Below are 15,935 nucleotides of genomic sequence, written 5' to 3'. Positions count from 1 at the left end.
GCCGAGCCTGCGCCCCCCGCCGCCGCCGCCACCATCGCCGCCACCGCCGTCGTCGCCCCCACCTCGACGGTTGCCGTGGCCCCTGTCGCGTCCGCTTTGGAGAAGAAGACAAAGAACAAGGGGCCCTATATCTGTGCTCTGTGCGCTAAGGAGTTCAAGAACGGCTACAATCTCCGCAGGCACGAGGCCATCCATACGGGAGCCAAGGCCGGTCGGGTACCCTCGGGTGCCATGAAGATGCCCACCATGGTGCCCCTGAGCCTGCTGAGCGTGCCCCAACTGAGCGCAGCCGGCGGGGGTGGGGGTGAGGCGGCTGCCGGCGGGGGCGCGGCCGCAGTGGCTGCAGGTGGCGTAGTGACCACGACGGCCTCCGGGAAGCGTATCCGGAAGAACCACGCTTGCGAGATGTGCGGCAAGGCCTTCCGCGACGTCTACCACCTGAACCGGCACAAGCTGTCGCACTCGGACGAGAAGCCCTACCAGTGCCCAGTGTGCCAGCAGCGCTTCAAGCGCAAGGACCGCATGAGCTACCACGTGCGCTCACATGACGGCGCTGTGCACAAGCCCTACAACTGCTCCCACTGTGGCAAGAGCTTTTCCCGGTGTGCAGGGGCCTCATCGCCGCGGGCCACGGGCCGCGGGGAGGGAGAGAGGGAAGAAGGGAGGGGCGGCCTCGGAGGTGGCCTGGTCCCCGGCTGGTGGGAGGGAGGCGGCTCCGGACGCTGGGAAGGGAAGCCACTCCCAGGGTTGGAGAGCGGATGGCCTCGCCAGTTACCAGGCAGCGGGGGTGGGCCCGCGGGTGGGCGGGAGCAAAGGAGGCTGGGCGAGGGGCGGGATTTCCTGCCGGGCCAGTGCTTAGCTTCGGGAGAAACCCTTTGGCAAGCCTGGCGTGGAAAGCCAAGCAGATTTGTGGCACGCACCCCAGCCCTAACCCCATCCCAACATGTTCCCAGGCCGGATCACCTCAACAGTCACGTCAGACAAGTGCACTCAACAGAGCGGCCCTTCAAATGTGAGGTAGGAAGCCCGCCTCTTCCTGTCTTGGTTTTTCACGATTTTGATCCTCATTGTAGCTGTCTGAGTTCAGCCTCTCAGACCCCCTTTTTCTCTCTCTTCTTTTTGCCTTTTCACTCCATTCTCTCATTTCTTCTTCAAGGCCTCATCTCACTCCCATTTCCTGCAGATCAAAGATCCCCAAGGCTCTGAGCCCTTTAACCTCTTGCTCCCTTCTCCCTACTCCTGGAAGCTTTAACTCTCCTGTGACACCCCCCACGCCCCTCCCCCCTCCCCAGAAATGTGAGGCAGCTTTTGCTACGAAGGATCGACTCCGGGCACACACAGTACGACACGAGGAGAAGGTGCCATGTCACGTGTGTGGCAAGATGCTGAGCTCAGCTTATATTTCGGACCACATGAAGGTGCACAGCCAGGGCCCTCATCATGTCTGTGAGCTCTGCAACAAAGGTACATGCGGAGAGATGCCAGGAGGGCTAGGGATGGGGGGCACACAGCTGGTGGCCTTTCCATGGATGCGGGTTTAAGGGTGCTGTAGCCAAGAGCTCGTGGCATTTAGAGCCCTTTAGAAAGCAAACAAAGTAGCACTGGGGACAACTGAACAATTACTGAATTATAAGGTGACATGGCTGGGGGAGATGACCTACCTGAGTCAGTCTCCTAGGTGTCTGTGGGGAGAATGAAGTGGGACGTGGATGCTTTGGGAAAGGAGTGGTCAAGAGCCAGTGCCTGAGGCTCAGTAAGCAAGGTCTCAGCTGTTCAGCCACAAGTTCTTGTCTCCAGTTCCTGGGGCAAGTAGAGTACGATGGCAGGAGTTGAAGAAACACACACCCTGCTCCAGTAGCAGAGAAAGGTCGTTGAGTAACGGGGCTCAGATGTGGGGCACTGGAGAGGTGGGACACAGCCGTCTCTGCTGAGAGTCTGCCGTTCAAGTAGCTAGGAATCAGGTCTGCTCACCCTAGGAGAGATCTACTGGCCATGTAGAATGAGCTCTGTAGGTACCAAGGCTGAGGCATAGACACAGCCCAAATTAGCCTCAAGTTGGGGGGCTGTGCCCCAACCGAGTAGCTGGCCCCAGGCTACCAGAATGTGGGAGGAGGACAGGGTCACCTGAAGAGGCTGTCCCCAGCCTAGGAGAACAACCCCGTCTCTGGGGTCTCCACCAGGCTGACCCCCATTCCCCAATCCCAACCCCCCCCATAGGCTTCACCACAGCAGCATACCTGCGCATCCACGCGGTGAAGGACCACGGGCTCCAGGCCCCGCGGGCAGACCGCATCCTGTGCAAGCTGTGCAGCGTGCACTGCAAGACCCCTGCCCAGCTGGCCGGCCACATGCAGACCCATCTGGGGGGGGCCGCCCCCCCTGTCCCGGGAGATGCCCCCCAGCCACAGCCCACCTGCTGAGGGGGACCCCGCACCCACCAGGCAAGGCGTGGGGCATGGCTGGGGGGGCAGGATGGGGTGTGTGGGACACGGGGGTCAAAGGTCCCACTAGGGGATCTTAGGAAGGCCAAAGAGACCCATCTTTTGCTCAGGTTAGGGAGATTTGGGGGCCAGGGAGGGCCCTTCAGGAGAACTCCCTCATGTCTAGGAAAGGAGGCAGACCAGAGCTTTGGGAACCCGATAGGAAGTGAGCAACGGCTGTGTCCCAGGGGAAGTAGTCTGGGGCAAAGGGATAATGGCTCTTGCCATTCAGGTTGCGCTGTGATGGTGGTGTTTCTCACTGCAGGTACTGGTGAGGTATGTCCAATGGCGGCGGCGGCAGCAGCAGCAGCGGCGGCGGCGGCAGCAGCAGCAGCGGTGGCAGCCCCTCCCACAGCTGTGGGTGCCCTTTCTGGGGCCGAGGGGGTGCCAGTGACCTCTCAGCCACTTCCCTCCCAGCCCTGGTGAGCTCCAGGTTGGTGGGGGGAGAGGAGTGGAGGAAAGCCCTTTGGTACAGTCTCCTCTCCCCGTCTCTCTCCCTACCAACTCCTCACTAGTTCCCTCCAACCAAGGAGCCTCCAGAAAGAATGGAGGAAGAAATGCATTCTTAGGGCAACTCACTAGGTTTTAACGATTTGTTTCTCCTCTCCTCTCCCAGTCAGAGCTGACCCTACACACACCTGTCCCTCACTTGGGTTGAAGTCTCATGGACAGTGGGCAGGGGTGTTAAAGGACAGGAGCGACCACTGCCCGTATCCCCTCTTCTCCTTGTGACCCTCTGCCCTCCTAGGGATTTGTGAGCCTTCTCCAGTGGTCCTTGCTCCCCTCCTTCTGGTCCTCTTCCCCCTACTGTCTGCTGCCCCTCCCTGGGGAGTTGGTGCTTTTTTTTTTTCCAGGGGGAGAGAGGAGAGGAAGGAGAGGAATCAAAGACTGTTCTAAAGAGGGAGAACAGTGAGTTTGAGAAGAGACAGAAGCCGGGAAGGCAGAGGTTATATCTTCATAAGATAGGCTTGTTGGGGTTAGGCCCTAAACATCGTCCTACTTTAGAGTCTGTCAAGGGGGGAAAAAGTCAAGGGGATCAAAAGAAGGAGCCACTAGGGCCAGAGGCAGAATAGGAGGTGGAATCTTAGGGGGCCAGGGTAATGGAGTGGAAATGGGGACTAGAGGTGCTTCCTGGGGGCCAGGGAAATGCAGCCACAGTGTCTCGCCCTTCCCTCTTCCACTCCAGCTCCAGCCCTGGTCTTTTCTTTTCATCCTTTTACCCCGTGACAGAAGCTGTGGCCCTGGCCATGTCATCGTGTTCCTGTGTCCCCTGCATGTTTCCCACCCTTCACTCCCTTTTGCGCGGGCCCCGTTACAATAAATTTTAAATAAAAACCTGGCTCTGGGTGTAGGTCAATGAATTGCCCTCACTAAGGGCAATTTTCCCCGCCCCAAGGGGTTTCTCTGCCATCTGAACCTTGCCCTGCACTGGGCTCTGGGACCTCCCTCCTCCCTCGGGCCGTTGGGGGAGGCTCCAGGGGCTGTGGAAAGGAGGTAAGGACTTAAGGATTCTAGGGAACCAGCCAGTTTGGGCCTGCCCAAAATAGCCTCCGAGGTCTGAGGAGGCCGGAGTTAGACATCCAGTCTGCTGGGATATCCTGGCCGTGCCCACTCTTTGCTACTCCAGACCCTGGCCCAACATCTGCACACCCTAAAGTCACAAAGGTGGTGTACTTCGAGAAGTTTTTTAAGGGATTCGGGCCCCAAACCGAGAGCAGTAAGAAGAACTTGCACCGGACCCCCAGTGCTGGGCATGGCGCCCCGCCTTACACAGCTCGTGGACCAACCCTTTTTGCTGTCCCCGCAGCGTCTGCTGTGCACTATTCTTCCCAGGCTCCCTTTCCTGAGCCTGCTAGTGCTCGTGTCGCTTGGAAGACTTCCTATTCTGCAGGCTCCCTTCTCTTGAGACCCCGCCTTGCTCCTCTTCTGCAGTCTTCCAAGTTTGGCCCCGTCTCCCTTCCCCTCTGCTGTAGGGGCGCCACCGCCCTGTCTTGCTCTGGTCCTGATCTCATCTCAGACCCTGGTCTCTCTGCCCCGGCCCTTGGTGACCGTTGGCGGGAGGGGCTGAGGATCTTGGAAGGGGGTGCCCCCTCGAGAGGTGCACGTGGGTAGGGGCAGGGAGGGGCAATAGTGGTCCCCAGCCGTTGCCTGGGTAACGCTGGGCCTGGCACGCGCGGCTTCTTCGGGCTGGCCGGGAGGGGCTGGAGGCGTGCGAGGGGCGGGGGCGGCGCGCAGCGGCAGCAGAGCGCAGGGGAGGGGACCGGAGGAGAGGGGACCGTCTCCTCCCTCCAGCGCTCACTGACTCGTCCCTTCTGGGCTGCGGCTGTTGCAACGGCGGCGGCGGCTGGAGCCGTCCGGAGACCGGCGTCGAGGTGAGGTTGGCTGGACCTGAGGCTGCGGGTAGGAGGGGATGGACAGACAGACTAATGCTCGGGAATGCGGGCGCCTGGTGAGCTGGAGGGTGGTGCTGGGCGCGCCGCCCAGCGCTTGGGGAGGAGGGCAGGCCCGCCGAGGGTGAGGGAATCCCCGAGAGAGCGGTCGAGAAGGGACTTCCGAGATGTCTGGGACCCTAAGGGAGGGGCGGGGGCGGCTGTGACCCAACACGCAGCAAGAAAACCAGCCCTGCCTGCGAGCCCAGGGAGGTGCAGGAGCGGTGTGTATGTGGGGTTCCCGGTTTAGTCTGTCAGAGCGTGTGGTGTCCGCACAGCTTGTTGATTTGGGGGTGCTTTGGCATCTGCTAGGATCGGAAAGTCTGGATCGTGCTGGGTGCACCAGGGAGAGAGCCTGGGGAGGGTTCTGTTTATAAGCGGGTTTATCTTCTTGGAGCTCCCCAAGCAGAAGACGGAGTAGAACACTTCTCCCCAGAGAGGTCCAACCCCAAGGCAAAGGAAACCCTAACTTTTCTTTTCCCAGAGACAGCACAAGGCTGACCCTGAGACAGGTGCCTGGTGCTGTGGGGCTCCGCAGTCCCGAGAGCCCCTCTCCCTGCTCACACCAAACCTGTCTCCTCCTCTTCTAGGATTTGCTACTGCCTTTGCCGTTCCCTCCTCCCCACAGGGGCCCTCTCCCCTCTCCCATCTCAAGATGGCAGCCAGCCCCTCAGAGGTCTCTGAGATGCAGGGGGTGGAAGCGAGTCCTGAGACCCAGGGAGAAGGGCCTGGCAATTCCGAAGCTGGAACTGGCCCTCCAATCCTAGCTGGGGTCCCAGCCCAGCCAGAGGCTCCGCAGCCAGGCCCAGACATAACTGCAGCCCCTGTGGACTTGGAGCCCAATATTGGGCAGGCTCTAGAAACCACAGAGACCCCAGCTGGGGACCCAGAAACAGCCCAGGCCACAGACCTCAGCTTAAGCCCAGGAGGGGAATCAAAGGCCAACTCCAGCCCTGGAGAAGCATCCCAAGAGCCAGCACCCAAAGCAGCAGTGAACAAAGAGCCTACTGCAGACCAGGGGGCAGAGCAGGCGTCCGCAGCCCCACCTGAGCCAGGCTCAGCACCTGCTCCCAAGCCAGAGCCCCAGTCAGACCCTCAGCCAATTTCCCAGCCCACCCCCAAACCAGTCCTTCAACCAGAGCCCCCTACCCAAGAGGACCCCACCCCTGAGATCCTTACCGAGAACGTGGGGGAAAAGCAAGAGAATGGGGCAGTGGTCCCTCTGCAAGCTGGTGATGGGGAGGAGGGCCCAGCCCCCCAACCTCACTCACCCCCCTCAACGAAACCCTCCCCAGCAAATGGGGCTCCTTCCCGGGTTCTGCAGCAGCTTGTTGAGGAGGACCGAATGGGAAGGGCTCATGGTGGGCATCCAGGATCTCCCCGAGGTAGTCGAGGTAGTCTGAGCCGCCACCCCAGCTCCCAGTTGGCAGGGCCTGGGATGGAGGGGGGTGAAGGCACCCAGAAACCTCGGGACTACATCATCCTTGCTATCCTGTCCTGCTTCTGCCCCATGTGGCCTGTCAACATCGTGGCCTTCGCTTATGCCGTTATGGTGAGCCTCAGGGGACCCTGACCTAGGTCTGCTGTGGCTCTCTGCTTCCTGCCAGTGCTAGGTCAGAGCCCCCAAAGCGACCGAGCCTTCCCTTCCCTCTCTGCATGGACCCACTCCCCAAATTATGGGACTGTTTGCCTCTCCCCAGGACCCAACCCTTCGGCAGCTGCTGGCCTACCCCTTCAGGTGGGAGGGATCCGGACACTTGGTTCACACAGCCTCACTGACCTTCCCGGTCCTTCTTCCTCCCTTACTTCCACGGGCTGGCCTCTTCTCTGGACGACTTTCACCTGATCCCTGCTGGGCTGGCTTCTACTGACCTGGGCCATGGTCATGGTCCATCCCTCACCCTAACCCCAGTCCCGGAACAGCCTGCAGCAAGGGGACGTGGATGGGGCCCAGCGCCTGGGCCGAGTGGCCAAGCTCTTAAGCATCGTGGCATTGGTGGGGGGGGTCCTGATCATCATTGCCTCCTGCGTCATCAACTTAGGCGGTGAGTGGGGGTCAGGGACAGGCAGGGGAGGAGCGGAAGGGTTGACAAGGGCAGCTTTACTAACCCCTGCCCCTGCTTTCTCCTGTCTGTTCTCCCTACTTCTTTGTCTCTCTTGTCTCCCCCCCTTTCCCTCCCCTGTCTCTGTCTGTCCTTCCCTCTCCTCTCCCACAGTGTATAAGTGAGGGGCCCTGCCCTGCATTCCAAGACTTTCCTTCCTGTTGGGAGCTGCCTTGGGCCCATCCCTCCCATGGGGGGAGCCCAATCGATGGCCCTGGCCCCCATCCCTAGGGACCAAGGGAGCCTGAGCGGACTTGTTTACAGCTTCTTTCCTGCTCCTGCATCCTGCCAGGCTCCTCTGCCAAGCGTAGGCCTCCCTTCTCTGCACTGTTTCCCACTCCCTGCACTTCTGTCTGCTGATTGGTCCCCTCCAGCCTCTTGGCCTCCCTGACCCTGCACTTGTGGAAACCTCTCTGCACATCTCCCAAACTCTGTTCTCAGCAGCCCTGCTTCCCTTCCAGCCTCCCTGCACTTCCAGTCTCCCGATTTCTCAGAACTTTAACCCAGGCCTGTTCCCAACTTCCATTGTCTTGGCATCTAACCCATTCCTTTCCTTCCTCCCTTTATCATCTGTACCCCCTTTCCATGCCCTCCTTCCCTATTCTGCCTCTTCCTCATCCCTTAGCATCCTCTTCACCTGCCTGCCACCATTTTTCTGCAAGAACTCCAGCACTTAGATCAGGCTGGGGGAGGTGGAGTGGTGTTTGGAGAGGGCTCCCTGGCCCGGGTGCCCAGTGTTCTTCGCTGGGGGCCCAGACCCTCCCGCCCCCCACCCTGCGCGCCTTTTGGGTCTCAGGAGACAAGCCAGCCTCTCCTGGGGACTTGTGCAAGGGAGTCCCGGTTCTAAATGCACCAGGGAGGAGAGAGGGTCTCAGCGCCTGAAGGTTCGGTGGGAGGTTTCAAAAGGAGCCGACCCACCCACTTGAGCTTTTAACCTTAAGAGTTTCTTGCTTGAAGGTATCAGGAAGGGGGGCTCGGGCCATTCCCTAAGAAAGGGGGGGAAAAAGGAAAAAAAAAAAAAAAAGGGACCAAAGCTCCCGCTGCTGGGAGCGACAGAGGAGCGGGGAGGCGCTATAATTATTTTCTAAGAGGCCCAGGGAGGTTCGTTGCGCGCGACAGCCTGCTGAGGAGGCAGAGAGCCAGCTGCGACGCGGTTTGGAGTTGGCGGAGTTTTTGTTTTCTTAAAAGTTGGGGAGAAAAACTAACATTCCTTTAAAACAAGACATATAAAACTGACTTTCCCCTTTGTATGCTGGATGCTGCATGAGTCTGAAACACCAATAAATGGAGACTGCATGAGACTCGGCTCACGTTAGTGCCTGCGTTCGTCCGCCCCGCCGTTCTTCTGCCTCCGGGCAGAACCGACTGGATGGTACACGCATGCGCCTTCGTGGTCCCCATCTTTACTGCGGGCGAAGCCGCCTCTGCCCGAGGCCCACCTGCGCATGCGCAAGCCATCCCTCGCTTTCCTTTCCCAAGTAGCTTCGACTGGAGCGGAGCCTCCCGCGCCATTTCTGCGCGCCTGCGTACTGCCGCTCTGCGCAGCCGGGGAGGCGGGTCGTAGCCCAGGTGCGTACGGCGGTTGAGCTGACGTGGCCCGAGCTGCGGGGTCAGGGCGGAGGGCGCTGGCTCCCCGCGCGGACAGGGGCAGAGCGAAGGCGGGAAGAGTGGGCCCGCCCCTCCGCAGCTCGGAAAGGGGCTTCTGCGGGCGCCCCGAGAGCGGCGCTGCGGGCCTGCGGGGCGGGGCGGGGCCCTCCGCTGCGGGGCGCTCGAGCGCCCCCTCCTGGGGGCGGGCGCGCTCGCCGCGGAGGCGGCTGTTGGAACCTGATTGGCTGCCGCGGATTTCCTAAAGCTCCTGGGGGACCCAGTCCCTTGGGGCGGGGCACCCCGGTTTGGTACTCCAGGGTCTCCCGTATTGCTGGGCTTCTTCCCCGGTGGCCCATGTCTCTCGCACGGGGTCATGGAGACATTGCAGCCACCGCAACGGCGCCTCTGTCTGAAGAAGGGGAAGTGACTTCCGGCCTCCAGGCTTTGGCGGTGGAGGATACCGGAGGCCCCTCTGTCTCGGCCAGCAAGGCCGAGGAAGAGGGGGTAGAAGGCCAGGAGAAGGCCGAGCGTGAGGGGTCGGGGGCCGAGGAAGCCAAAGGAGACGGCTCCAGCGCGGGAAGGGAGGAGCAAGCCGAGGGAGACTCGGAGGACTGGTGCGTCCCCTGCAGCGATGAGGAGGTGGAGCTGCCTACGGCTGGGCAGGCCTGGATGCCTCCGCCCTCCGAAATCCAGCGGCTCTATGAGCTGCTAGCGGCTCACGGCACCCTGGAGCTTCAAGCGGAGATCCTGCCCCGACGCCCGCCCACGCCCGAAGCTCAGAGTGAAGAGGAGAGATCCGACGAGGAGCCGGAGGCCAAAGAAGAGCTAGAGGAAAAGTGAGGACAGAGCTTTGCCCCCTGGGCTCCTGCCCCGGTGGCGGAAGGAAATAGCGAGGGTAGATCTTGGGAGGCGGAGGCCCGTGGTCGCTGCGCCTTTCAGGCCAGCCTGAACTATGTAGCAAGACGCTATCTCAAAAAAATAAAAACTAGAAAGTGGAAGGAGGGTGGAGAGCAGAAAAGGAAGATCTGCAGACTGGGGCAATGTGTGGGGGTGTTTGGCAGGGCTACCCTTATCCTTTACTGTCTGTCTCCCCTCCTGTCCCAGACCACACATACCCACGGAATTTGACTTTGACGATGAACCAATGACACCGAAGGACTCCCTAATCGACCGGAGGCGCACCCCAGGTACAGACAAGGGGGATGAGTTGGGAGATGAAGGCCTCCGCCTCCGTAAGAAGGTTTGCACATTTGCCGCACAGTTTATAGGAAAACACTTCCACACTGTTCTAGCTTAGGTCACTGCCCTGTCTTCACCACCACCACCAATACTTCTGTCATGTTTCCCAGTCGTCAGAAGTCCAAGTCCTCCTGGTCGTTGTTTTCTAGAGCCACATCCCTGAACTACTGTGTGCATCCCAGTTTCCCACCCCGCATGCCTTCCTTTTACCCAGTCATACATGCCAAGTCCTGTTAAGCTTTGCTGCACATTCCCAATCCATTAGGCCCTGTCCACCTCCAATACCAGACCTTTATCCCAGCCATGCTCTCACTTGCTTGGCGAGTTTCAGTAGCACCTCGCTTGTGTCCCCACTTCCACTTTCAGCAACCAGAGCAGTTTGTTAAAACCCTTGTTGCCCAGCGTGGTGGTGCACACCTGTAATCCCAGCACTCAGAAGGCTGAGGCAGGAGGATTGTTGTGAGTTCGAGACTAGCCTGGTCTACAAAGTGTGCTCAAGGCCAGCATGAACTGCATAGCAAGACCCTGTCTCATAGAGACCCCCCCCAAAAAAAAAGTCACTTCTGCACTTGAAATCCCCCAGAGGATTCTTTTTTTTTTTTAATTTTATTTATTTATTTGTGAGTGTGTGTGTGTGTGTGTGTGTGTGTGTGTGGCCAGCTCAGCCCACCAGGGGGCGGGGCTGGCTGGCATGTGGTGCTGGGGGATTGAACCTTGGTCCTTGTGCTTTGCTAAGCTTGCTCTAAGTAGGTGCTTTAGACCACTGAGCCATCTCACCAGCCCAAAAGGAAGTTTTTTGTTGTTGTTTTTGCGGAACCAGGGATTGAACTCAGTGCCTTGCGCTTGTCAGAGAAGCACTTATTCCACTGAGCCATCTCCCTGGCCCCTCCCCCAGAGGATTCTAGTGGAAGTGGGAGAGCACATAGAGAATCTGAGTCCCAGCCTTGCTTGTTGAAACATCTGTTTCTGCTCAGGGTCTTTACACCTGCCCTTCCCCTGCTTGGTTTGCTCTTACCCAGTCTTCACATTAAGACCTTCATTGCCTGTGCTGTGTGTGGCCCAACTTTAAACCTCACAGCCTTTTCATTGAGGCCCAAAAGCCTGGGTGTTAACCCAGCTTCTCAGCTGGTGAGTAAAGTCCAGGCAGCAGTGGTGTGCGCTGTCTCAACCCCTTCCATGTTTCCTACCTTCCTTGCTCTAGGGAGCTCAGCTCGGAGCCAGAAAAGGGAGGCCCGCTTGGACAAGGTCCTCTCGGACATGAAGCGCCACAAGAAGCTGGAGGAACAGATCCTTCGAACCGGGAGAGACCTCTTCAGTCTAGACTCAGAGGACCCCAGCCCAGCCAGCCCTCCGCTCCGGTCCTCGGGGAGTAATCTCTTTCCCCGGCAGCGGAAATACTGAAGTACTGATTCTTGCTGCTGCTGAGGCATTGTGCAGGGACTGACCTTGCTGGGGCCTGGGCGCCCTCCTAAGCGGACACTGGGAAACTTGGGAAGAAGAGGGAAAGCCAAGCTCGCAGCACAGCACCGTGCAGGAAAGAGTGTGTATGTGTCTTCTGTTGAACATCTTACTTTGAGACCTGGGTTAGGTTTTCTAAAATAAAAGGTGCGGTCGCGCTTAAGTAGAGAGGTAGTATTTCATTGACCCAAATCGGAAAACTAAGCCAGGTAAGACAGGCAGATTCAGCCAGCCAGCATCTGCCCTGTCCCCTTGGCTCGGGCATGTCCAGGCAGTGTTGTAAGCTGGCCCTCGAGCAGAAATGCCAGAGTGTGGAGTAAGCGCCCTTGCCTTCAGGGGCGACCAGTGCTGAAGGTGGCTCAGCTGACTGGCCCTTTAACTACCTCCGCCCACCCCGCCCTTTGTCCCCCCCCCAGCCCCGGGCTCCCCCGCCGGCCCCGCCCCTCCGGCCCCGCCCCCGGCTCGGCCCCACCCCGCTGGGCTCCCGGGTGTAATCCGCGGCGCCGAGCAAGCTTGTCCCCCCCGCCTCGCGGAGCGCCGCTGCTAGCCACTCTTGGAGATGTGAGTACTTTTCGCTGCCTCTCCTCCCCCGTAATGGTGGGTCTCTGAGCCTCCCGAAGTTGTTGTTAGCCCTGTCCTACCTTCTAGGGCCTTCTGCTGGGGTAGATAAGACCTCTCTGAATCAGAGCAGGGAGAAAGTGGAGGCTTTGCTATGGGAGGTTTTGCTTCCTTGGAGTTTTCCGGAATTTGAAGAAGGTAGATCAGTTGGTTGGGACACCCCCCCAAAAAAAAAATACCCTCAGGCTTCTGACTGCAGGGTCACAGGGAAGTAGGATGGGGCAGTACCAGGAATTGAGTCCTGGGCCTTCACTCTGAGTTACTTCCTGAGTCCTTTTCCCATTTTTTTATTATGAGGCTGGGCGTGGTTCCCCCCCCTGCACTCTGGAGGCTGAGTGGGGCCAGCCTGAAACGCATAGTGCAACCCTGTCTCAGAAAGATCCCTCTCCCAAAAGATTATTATTATTATTTTTCTTGGTGGAACCGGAGATTGAATTCAGGCCCTTGGGTTTGCCAGGGAAGCTGTCATTCTACTGAGCCATCTCCCCAGTTCCCCCCAAAAATTATTTAGAGATAGGGTCCCTAGATTGCTCAGGCAGGCTTCCCTGAGTGCTGGGATTACAGGCATGGCCACCTTGGCCGTCTAAATTGGTCATCTTCTGTTTGAGACAGGGCCTTACTATGTAGTTTAGACTGGTTTCATACTCTGCATCTCAGGATGGCCTCGAACTCCTGCCTCATCCACTCCAATGCGGGCATCATGGGTGTGTGCTCGCCACCATCTTGCTCAGGTGAATGGGTCATCTCAAAGTTACTTTCCTTCGACAGCAGGGACAGGGAGACAATTTTTTTTTGGGCAGTGGGGGATACTAGGATTTCACTCAGCACCTTGTGCTTGCCAAGCAGATGCCTGCACTGCTGAGCTCTCTCCCTGGCCCTAGGGAAACAATTTAAAAAATGACAATGGTTAACATCAAGTTACTTCTGGGTTTTCTTTTTCCCCCTCCCCCACCCACCTCCTGGTTTTTCTTTTACTTATTTTTTTTATGGTGAGAAAGTAGAACTTCATTATCATTTTGATTAAATTGCTCTATTTGGGGAAGCTGGCTGTTACCACGTTTCCCCTCAGTTACTGGAAGACCGCATGTCTTCATTTTGGTTTGATAATGTGGAACTTTAGCATGAGTGACTTCATTCGGATTTTCAGTCTAGTCTGTTGGTACCTAGTGCAGAAATACAGTCCAAAACAATGATCTGCTGTATTTAATAGAAGGAAGTAGGAAAATGGAATAAAGTCTCCAGAGTGCTGGGAGAAGATAACATCCCTTGGGAATTTTATTCCTCAAGATTGAGGACAAGAGGCTGAGGCAGGAGGGTCATCTTGAGTTCAAGGCCAGCATGGGCCACATAGTGAGTCCAAGGCCAGGCTGAAGTACATAGCAAGACCATATATCAAAAAATAAAGAGGGGCTGGTGAGATGGCTCAGTGGTCTAAAGAACCTACTTAGAACAAGCTTGGCAAAGCACGGGGACCACGGTTCAATCCCCCAGCACCACATGCCAGCCAGCCCCGCCCCCTGGTGGGCTGAGCTGGACACACACACACACACACACACACACACACACACGCACACAAATAAAATTTAAAAAATAAAAAAATAAAGGATGAGACTGGGGATTAAGCTCTGGCACAGCAGCAGCCTGGCAAGTTTGAGGTCCTGAGTTAAATTCTCGGTACCCCCTCAAAGAACAGGGATAAAATAATGACACGGGGTAAACATCATTTTCCTATCTGTACATAAGGGTATAGGTATATGTTACTATAAATTTTTTTCATTTAAAAAGTGGTGGGGCCAGGGAGATGGCTCAGTAGAATAAGCGCTTCCCTGGCAAACGTGAGGGCCTGAGTTCAACCCCTGGTTCTGCAAAAATAAATAAATAAAAAAGTGGTACACAACTAGTATCAATTGTAGTCCCTGCTGCTCAGGAGCCGAAGTCAGGAAGATCATTTTAACCCTGGAGTTAAAGACCAATCTAGGCAACATCAAAAGACCCTTATCTTTGAATTCAGAAAAAAGAAAGACTTGAATATGGCTCAGAGGTAGAGAGAGTGCTTTCTGCATGCTTGAATCCCTGAGTTGGATCTCTAGCGGTGCAAATAATTTAAAGCACTTCGCTTTGTGGTGCACCCTATGATCTTAGCCCTGGGAGGCTGAGGAAGGAGGATGACAAATTTGAGACCAGCCCGGACAATTTAGGGAGACCCTGTCTCTAACAAACAGCACTGGGATGTAGTTTAGTGAAAGCCTCTGTTCAATTCCCAGTATTGGAACAAAATCTTCTAAATGACACGTAACTTTGTAGCAGCCATTCAAGACTCTATCTTGAAACTCAGTTGGTGCTTGACTGAACTATTGCTCTTAGCCCTACAGACCTGAGCTCCAACACTGTAGCTGTCCCCGCTGAGAGCCTGCTTTGCAGCCACACGGGGAGGCTTTCCTACTGCTCTGCTCTGTGCTGCCGGCTGTGGGCTGAGCACTTGAGATGCTGTTAATTTATTTTTTGTTCCAGGGGTTGAACTCAGGACCTTGTGCATGCCACGCAGGCACTTGTGCCGCTGAGCTATTTCCCTGGTTAGCAGAGCGATGGTGAAGTAGGCCCATTTTCTAGAAGGGGCGGCCCAGCAAGTGAGGTTCTCTTCATGGAGGGAAAGTGAGATGAAGCTCAGCTGGTGATTTTGATTTCTCTCAGAGCTGACTCGTGGGTCAGCACACTTGAGTAGGCATGCGCTGGAGGCAGGTAGTCCCCGTGTCCTCTGCTCCCCGCCTGGTGGACTGCCATGATCTGAGGGAGAGGCTACGTGTCACATGGGGTGCCAAGTGGCTCTCAGGAAACTCCTGCTTATTTCTACCTGCCCAGAGGCAGGGCTGCAGGAGTCAGGCCAGTTCATGGTGACCCTGAGTAGCCATCTTGAGTGGATGGCCCAAGAACAACCCGGGTAGCTGAGTGCCCAGGCTTCCTTGTTAGCTGATGCCCTCCCAGACCTTCAGGTGTAGAGGGTGGGTACTGGCAGACTGCAGAAAATGTTCACCAATGAATGCCATTGGCACTTTCCCTGGCCCTGGGCAGTGCCCGGTCCCGCCCAGCTCCTTAAGTACTTGTCTAGGGTTAGAATCCAATTACTGCTTCTGGCTATGAAACCAGGGTAGAGTTCTATCCTGAACTTTTAATCTTGAGCTCACTTGCCTCCTTAACCAGCAGGTTTCAGGAAACTAAAATGGTTCACTAACAATGCTGTTAACACGATGCCTGATTAAGTTCAACTGCAAGTTCCAGGGTCTTCAGGAAACCTTGATACAGTCCAGAATGAGACCTGAGCAGGACTAAGCGTCCCAGCCAAAATCCAGGCGTGCTAGGGTGTGCTGATGACCCAGCTGTTCAGGAGACTGAGCCAGGAGAATGACTTGGGCCTAGGAATTCAAGGCCAGCGTGGGCAACGCAGCAGGCGCCCCTGCACTGGGGAAAAAGATCCCTGCTAGCTGCTCGGAATGGCTGAGTTCGCAGCTCTCGAGCTCTGAAGCCTAGGGCAAGGGTCGCTTCTTGCCTGCACAACCCTCGTTTTCAAGGATGGGCATTTATTGGCAACAGTTGAGGAAGGAGGGGGAGCTGTGTCTGGGCTGACAGAGCTGCTGTGGAGAGCTTGTGTTGAGTCACCAAGCTGTTTCCCGTAATACAGAGTGACCCCTTGGACTGGAGCTCAGGAAAGAGTTTTCTTAGGAATAAAAATTCCTAAAACTGGGCTGGTGAGATGGCTCAGTGGTCTAAAGCACCTACTTAGAACAAGCTTAGCAAAGCACAGGGACCACGGTTCAATCCCCAGCACCACTGCCAGCCAGCCCCGCCCCCCTGGTGGGCTGAGCTGGCCACACACACAAATAAAATTTTAAAAAAAATTCCTAAAACTGCCCAGGAGATGGCTCAGTGGAATAAGCGCTTCCCTGGCAAGGGCAAGGGCCTGAGTTCAATCCCCAGTTCCACAAAAAAAAAAAATCCTAAAACCTTGTCATTAGAAAAGGGGATTT

At 56.9% G+C, this 15,935-nt stretch overlaps 4 protein-coding genes across 8 annotated transcripts in view; all 4 read left to right on the top strand.

The window, feature by feature from the left end:
• On the top strand, positions 1 to 3,820 carry Maz (MYC associated zinc finger protein). 2 transcript variants are annotated; one of them, XM_004622963.3, is made up of 5 exons: positions 1 to 602; positions 954 to 1,017; positions 1,293 to 1,464; positions 2,218 to 2,441; positions 2,746 to 3,820. In XM_004622963.3, exons 1-4 carry the CDS (start codon positions 232 to 234, stop codon positions 2,418 to 2,420), a joined length of 810 nt encoding a protein of 269 aa, XP_004623020.3. In that variant the 5' UTR covers positions 1 to 231; the 3' UTR covers positions 2,421 to 2,441; positions 2,746 to 3,820. The 2 variants fall into 2 exon arrangements, with proteins under 2 accessions (XP_004623020.3, XP_023577778.1); XM_023722010.1 differs by lacking the exon at positions 2,218 to 2,441.
• A 99-nt stretch (positions 3,821 to 3,919) lies between these two features.
• Prrt2 (proline rich transmembrane protein 2) lies at positions 3,920 to 8,621 on the top strand. 4 transcript variants are annotated; one of them, XM_023721829.1, is made up of 4 exons: positions 3,920 to 4,929; positions 5,500 to 6,461; positions 6,822 to 6,954; positions 8,494 to 8,621. In XM_023721829.1, the coding sequence occupies exons 1-4, from the start codon at positions 4,917 to 4,919 to the stop codon at positions 8,595 to 8,597; spliced, it is 1,212 nt and encodes a 403-aa protein (XP_023577597.1). In that variant the 5' UTR covers positions 3,920 to 4,916; the 3' UTR covers positions 8,598 to 8,621. The 4 variants fall into 4 exon arrangements, with proteins under 4 accessions (XP_023577597.1, XP_004623019.1, XP_023577531.1 ...); XM_004622962.3 differs by having other exon boundaries at positions 3,920 to 4,852; positions 6,822 to 8,500; XM_023721763.1 differs by having other exon boundaries at positions 6,822 to 8,500.
• Pagr1 (PAXIP1 associated glutamate rich protein 1) lies at positions 8,562 to 11,463 on the top strand. The gene is made up of 3 exons (XM_004622961.2): positions 8,562 to 9,434; positions 9,703 to 9,785; positions 11,039 to 11,463. The coding sequence occupies exons 1-3, from the start codon at positions 8,953 to 8,955 to the stop codon at positions 11,236 to 11,238; spliced, it is 765 nt and encodes a 254-aa protein (XP_004623018.1). The 5' UTR covers positions 8,562 to 8,952; the 3' UTR covers positions 11,239 to 11,463.
• Positions 11,464 to 11,750: 287 nt separating this feature from the next.
• The window catches only part of Mvp (major vault protein), a 33,558-nt gene continuing 29,373 nt past the window's right edge, over positions 11,751 to 15,935 (top strand). Inside the window, exon 1 of the mRNA XM_023709836.1 lies at positions 11,751 to 11,856. Within this exon, the coding sequence (XP_023565604.1) occupies positions 11,855 to 11,856 (2 nt within the window). The 5' untranslated portion in view covers positions 11,751 to 11,854. The remainder of the gene's footprint in view (positions 11,857 to 15,935) is intronic.

Source organism: Octodon degus, unplaced genomic scaffold (genome assembly GCF_000260255.1).
Source record: "Octodon degus isolate 3935 unplaced genomic scaffold, OctDeg1.0 scaffold00001, whole genome shotgun sequence".
NCBI classification, from domain to species: Eukaryota; Metazoa; Chordata; class Mammalia; order Rodentia; family Octodontidae; genus Octodon; species Octodon degus.
Note: the sequence above shows the minus strand (reverse complement) of the source record. Positions and strands in the feature narration are given on the sequence as shown.

Bases quoted from the DNA above. Each gene is read 5' to 3' on its own strand.
- Maz (XM_004622963.3), top strand. From the start codon at position 232: ATGAAGATGCCCACCATGGTGCCCCTGAGCCTGCTGAGCGTGCCCCAA. The intron at 603-953 runs GTGTGCAGGGGC...ACATGTTCCCAG, and splicing joins TGTGGCAAGAGCTTTTCCCG to GCCGGATCACCTCAACAGTC. The intron at 1,018-1,292 runs GTAGGAAGCCCG...CCCCCTCCCCAG, and splicing joins AGCGGCCCTTCAAATGTGAG to AAATGTGAGGCAGCTTTTGC.
- Pagr1 (XM_004622961.2), top strand. From the start codon at position 8,953: ATGTCTCTCGCACGGGGTCATGGAGACATTGCAGCCACCGCAACGGCG. The intron at 9,435-9,702 runs GTGAGGACAGAG...CTCCTGTCCCAG, and splicing joins AAAGAAGAGCTAGAGGAAAA to ACCACACATACCCACGGAAT. The intron at 9,786-11,038 runs GTACAGACAAGG...TCCTTGCTCTAG, and splicing joins CGACCGGAGGCGCACCCCAG to GGAGCTCAGCTCGGAGCCAG.
- Prrt2 (XM_023721763.1), top strand. The intron at 6,462-6,821 runs GTGAGCCTCAGG...CCCTAACCCCAG, and splicing joins CCTTCGCTTATGCCGTTATG to TCCCGGAACAGCCTGCAGCA.